We start from the raw sequence: 16,862 nt of genomic DNA on the forward strand, positions 1-16,862 counted from the left end.
TTACTTTGCATCTACTGGAATGATTATGTGTTTTTATTTTTCACCCTATTGGTATGGGGTAGTAAATACATTAGATTTGTGTGTTTAATCAACTTTGCATTCTTATAATAAATCTTACTTAGAATGTATGTATTTTCACTTGTTAGGTTCTATTACTACTGAAGATTTTTGCATTCATTTTCATAAGAGGCATTGATCTATAGTTTTCTATTCTGGTGTGTCTTTCTAGTTTTGATACCAGACTAGCATTAGCCTCTGTTTAATAGTATAAGTTTTATCCCTATTCAGGTATGCTAAATCTCATTCTTGTCCCAATAATCTTTCGTGTTCTTGTCATAATTTCTTGTTTTCTTTATTAACCTCTGAATGTGATAATTCAACAACCTTGTCATCAAGATCTGATATTCTTGGTCAAATAAAGTCTACTAAGACTTTCAACTGAGTTTTTAAATTTGATTTATTGAGATTTTCCTACTATGATTTCTGTTTGGTTCTTTTTTTCTTTGTATCTTTCTTGAATTCTCATGAATATCTTAGATCTTCCTTACCTTAGTTAATTCAGTTTTTTTGTTCTTTTTGTATTTTTGTGAGGTCATTGATTTTTTTAACTTCACTTCAGATGTTGAGGTTTGAACTTAGGCTTGTACTTGCTAGGCATGTACCATGCTCCTTAAGCCACACTTTCCAGCCTCTTTTAGCTTTCATTATTTTTCAGATTGTGTCTTTAGTTTGTTACCCAGGACCACTTTTGGACTTCAGTCTTTCTACTTATAGTTTCCCATATATCTGGAATTACAGGCATAAGCCACTATACCAAGCATAGTCTTTTTTAAAATATACTTTCTAAATTCTTTATCTGGCATCCCATGAGAATCAATGTCTTTTGTGTCTCTTACTAGAGAGTTATGCACTTTGTAGGTTATATTCCCTTGTTATTTCATATTTATTGAGATTTGTGATCTCTTGAAATGGGTATCTCTTCTTTAAATATAGCTTTCCTTATGGTATAAGCTATATTTGTATATATATTTGTATAAATTGGTTTTCCATATAATGTTAAATTTAATTATAACTTGACTGTGTACTGTGGCTTCCCTTTGGCTTCTTGAACTATATTTAATGGGCTTTGATTCTGTGCGTACTATGTTGAGAGACCTGCTTTCTTGATAAGATTTCATAAGTTGGTTCCCTCTAGTAGTTCAGGCAAATAGGTTGTAGATATTCAAGTATATGAGATACATTCTCTGGAATTATTCCTTCAGACTTGTCAACACTGTAATGTGCAAATTTGGAGTGGCTTATACTAGTGTCTTTGTAGTTACTATACTAGTTGTGTTATGTCTTTCTTCTGTTGTTAGTGGGTAAATGTTCAGAAATGGGTCTGCAGGCTGCCTATCTACGCCACACTGGGGCTGAGACATCAGGTGGGGACTTTTTCCTACGCTGTTCTTTATGTTGTAGTCTCCAACTAAGTTTGAGTGTAACTAGGTGGTGCATGAAGTAAGGTGCAATTTCTCTCCACTGGGATTGGCTGTTTCTTAGCATCACAGCATCCATACCATATTTTCAAAGTGTTAGGCTAGATCCCCAGCATAATTTGGGGAGGAAAACACAGCAGACAGTAATATTAATAACTTTAAAGTAATGCAGTTATAAACATACAATTAAAATGTATTTGAACTAATAGTATCAGCTAGGTCCTGGTGGCCTATACCAGTAAACTTAGGAGGCTAAAATTGGGATGACTGAAACTTGAGGCTAGCCTCAATAGAGAACTTTGTGAAACCTCTTTTAAACACATAGCTGGTCACAGTGGTGTGTCTGACTATGTATCCTAGATATACAGGAGGCTGAGATCTGGAGAATCATAGTTCCAGGCCAGATTGGCAAGAAAAATGTAAAAATCCCTATCTCAGCAGAAGAAGCTGGGAATGGGCACTCTAAAATAGGCATATCATAGACCAGCAGGAAGTAATAATCTATCTCAAAAATAGCCAGTGCACAAAAGGGCTATGAGTGTGGTTCAAGGGCAGAATTCCTGTCTAGTAAGTGCAAGGCCTTGAGTTCAAACTCTAGTACTACCTATTTGTCATGGGCATCATGGCACATACCTGAAATCCCAGCTAGTTTGGTTTTAGAGTGGAGATATCATGGTTCCCCATCTGGTCAAAATTTAGCAAGTCTTCTTAACCAACAACTTGGGCATAGTGGCATGTGTGGAAAGTGTCATTGTGCTTGTGGCTGCCTCCAGGTAAAGACATAGGACATTATCTGATAAAACAAAAAAAAATGGTTGAGGTATAGCTTGAGTTGTAGAACTCTTGACTAGCAAGCATAAGACTCCCAGTTCAAACCCCAGTACTGCCAGTGAACAACAAACAAATGGAAATCAATACCTAAAACACCAATGACCATAAAGATAGAGTGGAAGGATAATATGGAATAGACTAAAAAGATAAGAATTAATATTAGAAAAGATTAAGAAAGTATTACAGAGAAATGATCCAAATAAACTAATTTAAAAGATAAAGTAACATTTAGATACAGATGTATAAAGAAAAATACTGAGGGGGAAAACACAATAAAATGAATTCAAACAAAAATTTTAAATGTGAAAAGTTGCTCTTTGTTGAAGAAGTGGAGATGTCTTTCCTTTGCAGGCTTCTGTTTTTGGAATTCACCAGGTGTGAACAAGTGTATTCCCATTAAATAGGTCAAACCTACTAGGTCATTATGGAGACCAAGTCCTGTGTTGATTTCCTTGTGGGCCAATGGCCCATCCAGGGCTATCTTCATACCAGTGAGCTCTGTGTGCTGACCCTGGGCATAGTGACTATAGGAGCCACCTAGAGCTGAGCCTGTGGACTGCTGGATGTGCAGTCAGACCTGAGGCCTTCCACCAGTGTTTTCATGGGCATAAGAAATACTCAAGCAATAGTAATTTCTATTCTACACATCCTACAGTAGACTATCTCAGTCCAAGTCTGTTCTCTTCACATATCTTACGGAAATGTGAGAATTTCTGGAAGTTTCAAAATGCTTTGAGGCCTTATGTTGTTCTGGGACCCCAGAGTAGCTAGAAACTTTAACATCATTGAATGTACAAAGGATCACTTCAGAATTGTCTGATTTGTCATAAGAACAAGCCTCACTATTCTAATACATGATATTTAGGACTATTTGATATGGAGATGTTTCTAATGAGCACTTGTTTGAATTTTTTAAATTATCATTATTATTTAAACTAACCATAGATATCTTTGGTCTTTACAGCAGATTCATTATTATCAAGGGATAATGGAACTTCTGTTTATCAATTTATAAAATTTAAAGAGGAAGTTACTCTCAGCACACTTAAGGTAAGTCTGAAAAAAAAGTTCAAATCATAGTCAATCAGTTATCAAAATGCTCACTTTTAGGTCCTGAAGAGGCTCATTTTCAAAGTAGTGCTTGATCTTGGGAGACCAGATAGAGTTTCTTGCATAAAGCATGAATCTGCCCAGGGGCATCAGAGTTTGACTTTGCAACCTGAAAAGTGCAGCTGCAGATGAGATTTATTGTTTGAGGTCCCCTCTCTTATTTCCTAATCATAGTGATGAGAACATTAGCAGCATCAATTCCCATTTATTCCGTGCTTACCATGTGAAAGGTAGCTTGCAAGCTTTATTTATTTTGCACAGCTTAATGATGTAGGAACTAAAAATTTCTGAACTATGCTATGCTGAATCATGAGAAAAGTGAGGCTTAAGTAGTTTTTGAAATGCCACAAAAGTAAGAAAATATGGATCTGGGAATAAGACCTATGTTTTTTGACTTAAAATATTTGCTCTTACTAATTATGTAAATTGCTTTAAGATTTATGTGATCTTTCTTTCTCTATACCAGCAAGTTTTAGAGACCTGTTGCTTGAAAGATTGGCTGCTTCTTTTTATCATCTGCTTTGACAAATTGCTACTTACTACTAGTTATCTACTATAAAATGTTTCATTATCTTTATCAGTTGGATAGCCATGGTTTAATTTAAAAGTCAGGTTTTCCTCATTATTTACAGATTCTGTTTGCTAATTTGTAAATCTGCTAGAATTTACCACCTCATAATTAATAGTTATGATACTTTTTTGATCATTCATGGACATGCTTACAGCATAGAATAACATGCCCAGAGTGTACACTGCCAAGCAAGGTTTCAGTTCTCATACTGTCAGCAGGTGTTCCTTTCTATACTCTCTTGGTCTGTTTCATATAGGTTAGAAATATTTGATAACAGAAGAGGTTCAGATTTTAGAGTTTTATAGACTTTGCCAGTCAAGCAGCCCTAATTCAACTATCCACAGATAAGTTTATGTTAGGGGAATGAACCCCAAGATAAGTATTCAAAAATTTTTTGTTTTTTTTCCCTTTCATGCAATTGTTTCTAACATATTTATAAGATGATTTCTTTGTTACTTTGTATGTCCCTCCCCCACGGTATAACCCATGCTTTCACTGTGTTTGATGTTGGTATAATTTGTGGAGGGGAAGGAAAAACAAATCGTTTAACTAGGGATACAGGTGGACCCATTGCAACAATGAGATGTACAAGTTGTTATGTCGAACTTTACAACTTTGGTGGGGGGGTGGAGGGAGGACCAGGTTGGGGGAGGAAGAAGTATGGGAAGGGATGGGAAGGGGAAACAGAGGAGGCAACAATGCTTGATAAGAAATGTACTCATTATCTTGCCCATGTAATTGTAACTCCTCTGTACAGTGTTCTCACAATTAAAAAAAAAGTTGACAAAGTAAAAAAAAAAAATTGTAGATAGGAGTATGGCTCAAATGGTAGAGCACTTGCCTTGAAAGCTTAAGTCCCTGAGTTCAAATCCCAGTACCACACCTCCTTCCTCTGATAATCCAAAATCGGAAATGTTTCAGTACCTGAAACTCTCCCTCTCCCCTATACTGGGGCTTTTGAACCAAGTACTTCACCCACATGAGGCAAGCAATTTACCACTTGAGCTATGCCTTTAGTCCTTTTTGTTATATTTTGTTTTTGGAGCCTGTGTATAAGTAACTTTGCTGGTGTTGGCAATGTGTCTGCCACTGCCTTGTTGGCGGCTGATATTTCAAGTGCACACTGCCATGTCTGACTCCAGAGTCTGAAACTTTTTGAGTGTCATGCAGGTGCTCAAAGCAGATTTTGCATTTTTTTTGCCAGTCATGGGGCTTGAATTTAAGGTCTGGGCACTGTCCCTGAGCTTCTTTTGCTCAAGGCTAGCACTCTACCACTTGAGCCACAACACTACTTCCAGCTTTTCTATTTATGTGGTACTGAGGAATGGAACCTAGGGCTTCATGCATGTTAGGCAAGCACTCTACCACTAAGCCACATTCCTAGCCCTAGATATTTCCATTTTTAATGCTCAGTCTGTACTATGTTTTTGTACTTTTTTGTTGATGACTTCACTATTTAAAAGAACCTCCATGTTGAAGTGCTGTCTAGGGTTTCTAGGAGCAAGAAAGTTGTGTTGAGCCTTACAAAGCAAAACACCTCAGTTTACAGTTGTACACCTTATTTATACCTCAGTCACAGTTTTAGTGACTGTGAGTTCAGGGTTAATAAGTCAACATTATACATTAGATAATAAGTCCTTAACTATGAACACACATTAAACAAGGTAGGGTTTTGATCAATTGTTGAAAATGTGCCCAGAGGCTCACAGAGACATCTCTATGTTTCTACTAGGAGCAATGGTTTAGTGTTCACTAATCAGTGTTTATGACAGCTTTATAGCACTTTACTCAACTACTGTGAATAATGAGTACTGGTTGACTCACTACAGGATAACTGTTGTCCATGCATTTACTTGCTGTTACCGTCTCATTTTCTGTTGTCTTTTTCTTGTTTATTGTGTTCTCTTCTCTGATGATTAGGTATAAAATTGCTTTTTAATCTTGAATTTTCTGTTGATTTTCAGTACATGAAAAATATCTGATAAGATTGGTATAATTGTGAGATGTCCTTTCTTTAGGCAATGTTACTGATGGAGGCTGAAGACAGGCTAAACTTCCTCGTATCTGAGATGGAGAATACAGTCTATAAGAACCTCACCCAGTGTTCTGCTGGTGAGTTGGAGATTGTAGTGGAGTCCAGACTTCAGCTGGCAGAAATTTCCCTGCAGAGACATCGTGCAGCATACAGGTGTGTCTGCTCTTGCACACAAGATTCACAGTTAGACAGTTTTCCTCACCAAGAAAGACAAGTAGGCTCTCTGTCACTGTCTCTGTCTGTCTCTTTGGCTCTGTCTCTTTGGCTCTGTCTCTTTGGCTCTGCCTCTGTCTCTCTGTCTCTGTCTGTCTGTCTGTCTGTCTGTCTGTCTGTCTATCTGTCTGTCTCTCTCTCTCTCTCTGTCTCTCTTGGCGCTTGTTGGGAAATTATTTTTCCTAATTCACTAAATATACTTGAATAGACTCAAATTTTATGTAACTTTTCAAAATTTCCAAAACCATTTTGGGCCTACTTGCTTTTTTTTTTCTTATCCAAGGGATTTTTCTTACATTATTACACCAAAAACTAGTTCTCAGCAACAAAGTAGCCTTATTAAAGTACCTGACTAGGACGTTTAATGTCATATATAGAGCGAACAAACTAATAGCATTTGGTTTTGAATTAATTTGCTTTTTAAAGGACCAAACCTAACTCCCTTGTTGCTTCTTACAAATAAAACCTTAAGAGAATTCTTAAGCATCAAGTAAAAATATGAAAAAGCAACTGTATTTTGAAAAGTAACATCTTTTAAATACAGTTAGTGTTAGATTCTGTTTTGTTTAACTTGTTTTCTGATTCCTTTGTTTTCTCATTATCTTTTACTACCTGCCTCTGATATAAAAATGAGGATACAAAGATAAATAGAATTTAGTTCCTTTATCTAAACATTTCATTATGAGGTCTTCTGACACATACACTAATCATCCACAGAATAATACATATTTCTTATTAATTCACTAAAATAATTTTGAGTACTTAAAATATATTAGACACTATTTTAAGCTCTTGGGATAGATTAGTGTCATGATGGTCACATAAAGAGTATAATAATTCAGACAAAAGTCTTATTCTCTTGAAGTTTGTTTCTCTAGTAGATAATAAGCAAGCTGATAAGAAACTCTGAGAATAGTAAGTCAGTATATAATATGTTCAGAAATGGTAAGTGCTGTGAAGGCTCTCAGGATGAAAGGTGAGGGGAATGTGGTAGTGTTACCATCATAAAATGTGTGGTTATAATAAAGAGTATGTTCAGTGGCAGATAACCTTCAGATTCTACCACTCTTTTCTTCTACTTATACCAGGGGCAAGCAGATAAGAAATCCCTGTTAATCTTCTGTTTAGTAGCCCAAGTGTAGGATCTCTTACTGGAGGCCACCCAGTAATCACCATAATACTCAAAGCCAGTCTCCTTTCTTTGTTCTCTGAAGACATGTCTAATCTTCTGGGAGCTTGTCCTGCTCTTCATGAGAAGCCTCATTATGTGCTCAGCTAACCTCGTATACTTTTGTTATAGGTGATATACATGTGTTTTTGAGAGCTGTCCTGTAATTAGCCACATCTAAATCTGATTTTACACTCAAGACCATATCACTTTGGGAGGAACTTTCAGTTTTTGTGTTTTCTAAGTCTGCTAGTGACATTATCTGGGTATAATTTTTAGGTTTGGAAAGGGGTACTGAGAAAAATCTTGAGCCATATTAGTTTACAGTTTTGTGACATTCATAGCTATCTTTAAGGTTACAATGATAATCTATTAATGTTAAAATAGGCTTAGAGTAATACTAATAAAATACTTTTTTGTGTGACTGTAGTGGGGCTTGAACTCATGGCCTGGGCACTATCACTTAGGTTTTTTTGCTCAAGGCTGGTTTTCTACTACTTGAGCCACAGTTCTGCTTCCAGTCTTTTGGTAATTGGAGATATAAGTCACATATTTTCCTAATGAGTTGACTTTGAACCACAATCCTCAGATTTTAGCTAGAATAATGTATCAACAATCAGTGCTTGACTTACTTTTAATAGTGTACTCTTCCTCTCCACTGAAGTTTGAAGAAAGAACGTTAAATATATGATTTCCTATTGAACTCTTTCTCCAAACTCTCTATAAGACAGCCACAATATCCCAAGAAAACACACACACACACACACACACACACACACACACACACACACACACACACACACACACACACACACACACACACACACACACACACACACACACACACACACACACACACACACACACACACACACACACACACACTGGCCTTCATTCTTTCTCCTGCTGTCTTATGGTGTCTTATACCTTTATGTTATGGAGGATATGACTGATTTTTATTTGAGGAAGTAAAAAGATTTGAGAAACTAAAACTTACAAAATGGCTTCAAAAAGGATTGTCATAATAGAACTTTTAATTTAAAGACTAGGTAGACATATGCAAATAATGCACAAGCATATTAGAATCACTCCTATTTTAATATGTGAACCTGGCCCTAGGGACAGAACCTGCAGAAACTTTGATGTTCCTGCCTTTCTGGTGCAGAGTTGTCATTGGGGAGAAACCTACTGTCAAGATGAATGAGTTTTTCTTCTGTGAACTTTACCCCCCATGAGCTTTTGTTTGGGCACTGCTGAGAGTGTTGGACAATCCCTTTTCCAAATGATGGTTAGCTTGACATTTCCTGATACTTCTAATAAAATTATGTGTCAAAGAAATTGAAAGGCACATTCCCTGGGGTGACAGGTAGAGTGAGCTGCATGGATTTTATGAGAACAAACTGACCATTTTTGTCATGAATGTTAATAAGAAATAAATGAGATCAAAGTTATTCATATGGTATATCTAATACTTTCTGGGCTGTCTCTTTTAGAATCCAGACTTTAAAAAATGTTTCTTCTCATTCTCCTTTACATTTAATTTATTATCTAAATCAGAAATTCTGAGCCTTTCAATTTTATATCATAATGAAACTCTCTTTGAGGTTTTAGACTGTTAGCCGTGGGTAATCCTCTGTACACTCAAGAGTAGCGAGAAACTAGAAATTTTCTACTATGCACCTACTATGGTTTGAATGTCCCATAGAATCCAAGTGGTCAAAGCTGAATCTCCAAAGGCATATGCTTTTATTAATATTTAGAGATTTGGCCTTTGGGAAGTAATTGGGTTTTGATGGGCTTATGAAAGAGAGGCTTTAATGATGGGATTAGTGGCTTTATAAAAAGAGGGGCAAATATATGAATGCAACATCAGGAAGTAAAAATAATTATGTCTCCTAACTTCTGAACAGGTACATTTACTTTCTGGCTCTTGCAGATTCTGAATCAGCAGTAATTCAGCTGAAGAGTTTCCAAGGGTACAAGATTAATCAACATAGGTCTGGAGGACTACATTCTAATGCATATAAATTCTGATCTGCTTATTTTATGAATGAAGTTTTCAGTAAATTTGATTTTAGCCCTTGGAAACATTTATTAATGTCTTCCTTTTTTTTTTTTTTGACAGTACTAGTGTTTAAACTCAGGTCCTTACTCTTGCAAGGCAGGTACTTGGCCACCAAGCCAAGCTTCTGGCTTACTTATTCTTTCATTTCACTTGTTTTCTTTTGCTCTCTTGTTTTCATTTAAAATACTTTCTGCTTGGGCACTAGTATCCCATGTCTGTAATCCTTGATACTCAGGAGGCTGAGATTTCAGGCATGAAACTATTTGAGACTCTTATCTTGAAATAACCTCCCAGAATGCTGGTAGTGGAATTTTGGCTCAAATGGTGAGGCACCAGTCTTGAAAGCAAAAGGTAAGGGACAGCACCCAGTACTGACACAAAATAGAATAAAACAAATTTAAAAATATTTTCTATTAGGTCCCACTCTACTAGATGGAGAGGTTCAATGGGGAGTAAAACGAATTAGCTGTAGACCTGTGCATTGTGCTAATTAAGTCAGTCTGATAAATATCTGGTAAAACCAGAGTGCCGTTAATCCATGTATAAGCAGCACCTACTTTCCTTTTGAGAATAGTTGTGGGTGTGGGAAGTTTCTAGGAAGAATAGACTTAGGAAAGAACAAATAAATATTACAAGCATGCCAATAACATCTAACATATTTTCTCAATTTTAGTGCTGCAATACTGTACTCCACACTTAACCTTCTCCAAGATTCTAAACTTTTTAAAAAGAAGGCAGTAGATGATAACAAAGAGACTCCTGTCTCTTCATCAGATTCTGTATGTATAAAATTTTAACTTTTATCCATAAAAGTTTATTTCTTCATCAAATACATATGATGTAATAACTTGGCATACTATGTAATTAATAATTATTTAGATGATAATAAAGTAGTAAAAACAGGGAAATTGGGGAAAAATGTGTGTTTCAATCCCACTGATGCTACTTATTGACTAAAATACTTTGAGAAAAAAAATCTCTTCTTTTTTTGTAGTCTCATTTGTGACCTGACACAATTGTATGTAATAATCATCAAGATATGTCATTGTAGAAAGTCTAGCTATGTTGTCATTGCAAATAGCATTGTCTCCCAAGTCTCATTCTACATTCACTTTGAATTTATTACCCAGCCATTGCCAATAAGATACCTGAGTTATTTCTTACTTTGGATTTGTGAACTGGGTACACATTCCATGATTGCACTTTGATAAGACTACTTATTTTAACAATATAAGATTTATTAAGATTATAATATAAAAAGATTCATCCCATAGAATCCTTGCTCATTACTTCAAGAATTACTAATGAAATTTCTAATATCCAGCACCATTACAAATTAGCAAAATGATTTTTTTCTAAATAGAGACTCATTTCTAACTATATTAAAAGTAATAACAATACTAAAAAGCAATCTAATTCAGAAAATAGACTTAAAATAGCTATTGTCAGTGGAAGTAATTTTACCTCTCGGGACATTTTGGCAATGTCTGGAGACATTTTGGTTGTCACAACTAGAACGGGTGCCTCTGGCACTTACTGGATAGAGGCCAGTGATGCTGTTGAACATCTTATAATGTGGAATAGAGCCTCCACCCAGCAATTATCTGGCTGAAAATGGCAGACGAGCTCTAAGTTTGAGAAATCCTGAGATGAGGTGGGATTGGCTTTTCATTAGTTGCCAAAAATGTACATTTGGACAGATTTTTTATTGATGGGCATTTTTTCTGTAGTTTTAACTAAATACTAGACTTCTCAAGCACTTGGCACATTCTAATTATGAAAGTACGTGTACTTTCATTCCCAGAACAGCATCCTTTTCCTGTACGTTTCACTTTTGTCCATCTGTTAGTCCCTAGTAATCTGTTCCTACACAGACAGGCATTGCTGATTGATTGGACCTGATGAGCTTCCAGAGACACATAGCAAGAAATTCTAGAAAAATTAGGTTTGTTCTGGTTGGCTTTGAAGTTCCCAAGAGCCAGTTGACCTCCCTTAGAGAAAGCTTCTTCTGTATTACCTTCCCAGTAGCTCTAGACTTTTATCTACTTTGTAAAGTTTAGTAATGAGCATGGTAAAAGTCGTGATACATATTTGAAATATAACACAGTAAACTTGAAACTCAGGTGGAAGCAAGTTAAAGTCCCTGCTCTGCCAAAATATGATTAGTTTAAACAAGATGGTTATCCTCTTTAGTCTCAGTTCTCCATGCTGAAAAATGGAAATAATAACCCTCTTTTCCTGTTAGGAAGGCTAAAAGGGCTGTGGATAAAGCATGTAGCAAAGTGCCTGGCACATAATGAGCACTCAGTAAAGATTGTTGATTATTATTTATTATTTTCATCCCCTAAGTTATATTTACAGAGTTATATTTACAAAATTTAATGTCATAAAAACTTCCAATAATATAATTTGCACAAAAATCGAACTACAAAACTAGTTTTAACAATCTGTATGGAAAGAAAAGCAAAGCTGAAAAGCAGTATGAAATATTAATCGAGTTTTGGAGAATAGTGGGTGATTTTATTTATTTGTTTAATATTTATTTTAGAGGATGTAAGAATAATATCTATAATAAAAATTTCATACTATAAAATAATACCAATGTTTCTCTTACCTTGTGTCTAGCCTTAGGCTAGAAATTTGACATAATTAAATGAGAAGATAACCTCATTACTTTAATACTGCTTAGGTCACAGAGAATGAAGATGAGAATGAGTTTTTAGATCCTGTTTCCCTGAATGCTCGAGAACATTTCAACATCCATCTGTGGTTGAGGTGCCGCTTAGCCCTGGTGACTGCATTTGTTGCCCAGATTCGCGGCATTGGAGTTGTGAAAGGTACGAGTGTCTGTTTTCTTGTGTATTCATAATAAACTTTTGTTGGTAACGAGAATTTTATTGGGAATTATTCAATTGTAATGTTTATGTTGGATAACTTCCTACTGTATCCAGAATTAAAAATTCAGGTTGTTAAAATAAGAATAAACATTTCTAGCATTGTTTGTATTAGCACTGATAGACAGCAAAGTGATTATAACCGTTCCAGGTCTCCTATCTTTTAGGAAGGTAGCCAATTATATAGGGCAAGAGTGTTGATTTGGGGCCTGCAATGTGAGTTCAAATGCTGAATTGGCTACTTCCTTGTCAAGTCTTTCTTTTTTAGCCAGTCTTTCCATCCCGCTGTGCCTCAATTTCCTAATCTGGAAAACAGAGGTAGCGGTTCCTACTTCCTATGATTATCAGAAGCAAATGAGTTAATACTTTTAGATAATTCCTTGGCACATATAAATGATAGTTTTTGCAGTAATAATTTCCTATTTGTTTTTTTTTTTTTCCAGTCCTGGGGTTTGTACTTGGGATCTGGGCATTGTTCCTGAGCTGCTTTTGCTCAAGGCTAGCGCTCTACCACTTGAGTCACAGGGCCACTTCTGGCTTTTTCTATTTATGTGAGGAATCAAACCTAGGGCTTCATACATATGAGGCAAGCACTCTTCTCACTAAGCCACATTCGCAGTCCCATACTTTCCTATTTGTATAGCTATTTACTCATCTCCATTCAGCTCCTAAATTAAATTATTTCATGTAATATTACTACTCATACAACATTGGAATATCCTAAAAAACTTCACTTTGAATTAAACACACTTCTTTTCTGTGTGTCATGTCAAGTCTATTTTTTTTATTCTAATGTCCTTTTGCTTTTTGACCTTAGACAATCTACCTACAGTAAACACTGGAGAGATACCATGTACACATGCTATCTTATTTCTAAATGCATCTTAAATAATCATGCTTTTTTTTCTTTAGAAAATGACATGACAGATTGTATGAGCCTCATCAATGAAGTGTGCATGGAAGCAAAAAATGCAGGCAACAAAGAGTTAGAGGCTGAATTCTTAATGCAAGCTGTGATGCTGGGCCTACAAGAAAAGCATTTAAAAGCAGACATTATAAGAAATCTTCAGGTAGGAAGGAAACCTTGTTCAATTTATTCTTGGGAAATATTCCAGTTAGAACCACATGAGAGAATTTTAAATCCCATTTGGTACTGAATGTATAACAGTGAACATGCCAGCTCTTGTTTCTATGAATTGGAAAAGGCACTATCAAACTGAATCATTTCATTTTAATAGGATATAATACATTTGCTTGAAGGAAATGAGTTTATTTCTCCTCGGTCTTGGTTAACCCTGGCAGGAAGCCTAGTTCTACTGGATGACTTAACAAAAGCTAGGAAATTCAAGGAAAGTCCTTCGTCAAAACCAGACAAATTATTTCTTTTGATGCAGGCTCACCACATTCTTATTGAACAGGTGAGATACAAGATTTAGAAATTTGCTTTTCTGCCTTTTTTCTTATTTCAGACCGTGAAGACTGATTGCTTATTACAATTTTCTTTTATAGATGTTAACTTTTGGAGAAACAATTGAATATCCTTCATCAAGCACTGAATATGCAAATCCATTAGAACCTTTGAAAAATATGTATCTTCCACATATCATGTTACTGGCCAAAATAAAAATGAGAATTGGTAAGAATATTTAAACATAGCTGTGCCCAAAAATCACTATAAAAAACTTTATTTTCTAGTAGGCTATCCTATGAGTTCATTTCAAAGAGGAACTTTTTATGTATACTCAGTCCATTTATTAACAAATAGTTTGCAATCAATTGCAAACAGTTGCAGTCAATTCTAACAAATTGTGATATTTGGATGGTCTATATAGTTAGGGAAAGTAAGAGGTCAGTTACTATCATTATAGTATGTGTAGCTATTTGCTCTGGATTAATCATTTATTTGAAGTTATTTTTATGTAGTCTATCTTAAAATTGCTATATATTTCACCAACTTTAAAGAAAAAAAACAAATACAAAACCAAACGTTTCTTTTTTGGTATATGTTTTTTACTGTAAAATGCTGTAAAGAGGGATTACTTACAGTTACGTGAGCAAGGTAATGAGTACATTTCCTATTGAGCATTGTTGCCTCATGTTTTCTCCCCTACCATCCCTTCCCTCCCACCTCCACCACTACCCCACCCTTCCTCCCCCACCAAAGTTGTAAAAAGTTTGCTTTCAAGATATTGTTTTGTACATCTCATTGTTACAATGGATCAACCTGTATCCTTATTTAAGCATTTTGTTTTTTCCCTTTCCCTCCCTGAATTAGAGAAGTGTATATACAAGATTCAGGGCACCGACATCAAATACAGTGAAAAGAGAGGTTATACTGTCATGGAGGAACATATAAAGAAACGAAAAAATCACATGGTATATTATAAATACGTTAGAAACAATAGCAAAAAAGAAAAAAGATATTTGTGTCCCTATCTTGGGATTCATTTTGCTTAACATCATCTTATATGGTCAGATGTACATAGCTTTTGGCCTTTTCTGCTTGTCCTACACATGTATAAGTTATTGCAAATAAGGGAAACCATGGGACCTATGTTTCTTTGGGCCTGGCTTACTTCACTTAATATAATTTTTCCAAGTCTTTCCATTTCCTAACAAATAGGGCAATGTCTTTCTTTCTGATGGGGGCATAGAATTCCATTGTGTATATATATCACATTTTCTTGATCCATTCATCTACTGAGGGGCATCTGGGTTGGTTCTATATCTTAACTATGGTAAATAATGCTGCAATAAACAGTTGTGCTGGTAGCTTTAGTATGGCCTTGTTTGTGATCATTTGGGTAAATGCCCAGAAGTGGGATTGCTGGGTCATAGGGGAGCTCTATGTGGAGTCTTTTGAGGAGCCTCCATATTGCTGTCCAAAGGGGTTGAACAAGTTTACACTCCCACCAACAATGCAGTAAGGTTCCCTTCTGGCCACATCCTCTCCAGCATCTGTTGTTATTAGAGTTCTTGATTATAGCCATTCTAACTGGGGTGAGATGGTATCTCAATGTTGTTTTGATTTGTATTTCTTTTATGACTAGAGCGATTGAGCATTTCTTCATGTGTCTATTGGCCATTCTTATTTACTCTTCAGAGAAGTCTCTCTTTAAGTCTTTTTTTTTTTTTCTCTCTCTTTAAGTCTTTAGCCCACTTATTTATTGGACAGTTATTTCTTTGAGGATTTGTTGTTGGGGATTTAATGTTTTGAGTTCCAAGTATATTTTATATATGAGACTCTTGTCTGTTGTATGGCTAGTGAAGATCTCCCAATCTGTGGGCTTTCTACTGATCTTGCCAGGTATGTCCTTTGCCATGCAGAAGCTCTGCAGCTTCTTGCAATCCCATTTGTCCAACCTTTCTTTGATTTGTTGTATTTCTAGGTCTCTATTAAGAAAATTTCAGCCTGTTACAAGGAGACCTAGGGTTTCTCTTATTCTGTCCTGTAATATTTTCAGGGTGTCTGCTTTGACTCCGAGGTCTTCGATCCATTTGGAGTTGATTCTGGTGCAGGGTGATATATAGCTTTAGTTTTCTGCAGGTGACTAACCAATTTTTCCAGCACCATTTACTGAAGAAGCTGTCTTTCTTCCATTCTATTTTTTTAGCTCTCTTATTGAAGATTAAGTGGCTATAGGTCTGCAGGTTCATTTCTGGGGTTTCAGTTCTATTCCATTGGTCCTGAGGTCTGTTCTTGTGCTAGTACCAAGCTATTTTGATTACTTTGGCTTTGTAGTAGAGTTTGAAATTTGGTATTGATATTCCTCCAGCACTGTTCTTTCTGTTAAGGATCTTTTCTTTCTATTTTGGGTCTTTTATTGTTCAGTATGAATTTGTATCTTTCTGAATCTGGCTTATTTCACTTAATACAATGATCTTCAATCCATTTTCTGACAGGGGAAATAATTTTATTATTCTTTATGGCTAAATAGTACTTATAGGACATTTTCATTATCCATTCATCTATTGTTGAACATTTAAATTCTATAGGTTTAGGGTTGCTCTTGTGAATAGTGCTCTTAATAAATGTGGCTATATAAGTCTGCTTGTTTTACTTTGACCTACATTCCTTCAGATGTATTTCCAAGAGTAATGTAGCAGGGTCATATGGTAGTTCTATTTTCAGAGTTTTGAGAAACCTTCATAATGATTTACATAGTGCCTAGACTAATTTGTATCCCCACCAACAGAGTATATGGGTTTCTTTTTCCCTTCATTATTACCAACCTTAGTTCTTTGTTTACTTAATGTTAGACTTTTTGACTGGGTGAAGTAGAATCTCAGTATCATCTGAAAATAGGAATATATTAACCTCTTTCTTTACTGTTAGTATCCCTTTTATTTCTTTCTCTTACCTTATTGCTCTGGTTAGGAATTCAAGCACTGTAACTGAGTAAGTGTGGAGAGAGTGAACACTCTTGTTTTGCTCCTGATACTAGATGAAATGATTTCACTTTCCTTCTATTTAGTACAATGGTGGCTACTGATTCT

The 16,862-nt window shown here is 35.6% G+C and overlaps 1 protein-coding gene across 1 annotated transcript in view; it reads left to right on the forward strand.

Annotated features, from left to right (window-relative positions):
* Cfap54 (cilia and flagella associated protein 54) overlaps nt 1-16,862 on the forward strand; it is a 263,007-nt gene that overhangs the window by 165,284 nt on the left and 80,861 nt on the right. Inside the window, exons 51-57 of the mRNA XM_042693361.1 lie at nt 3,274-3,359; nt 6,009-6,178; nt 10,145-10,250; nt 12,161-12,308; nt 13,278-13,435; nt 13,604-13,783; nt 13,875-14,001. Coding sequence (XP_042549295.1) covers nt 3,274-3,359; nt 6,009-6,178; nt 10,145-10,250; nt 12,161-12,308; nt 13,278-13,435; nt 13,604-13,783; nt 13,875-14,001 — 975 coding nt within the window. The remainder of the gene's footprint in view (nt 1-3,273; nt 3,360-6,008; nt 6,179-10,144; nt 10,251-12,160; nt 12,309-13,277; nt 13,436-13,603; nt 13,784-13,874; nt 14,002-16,862) is intronic.

This window comes from Dipodomys spectabilis, unplaced genomic scaffold (genome assembly GCF_019054845.1).
Source record: "Dipodomys spectabilis isolate Male_0828 unplaced genomic scaffold, ASM1905484v1 ptg000163l, whole genome shotgun sequence".
Lineage (NCBI taxonomy): Eukaryota > Metazoa > Chordata > Mammalia > Rodentia > Heteromyidae > Dipodomys > Dipodomys spectabilis.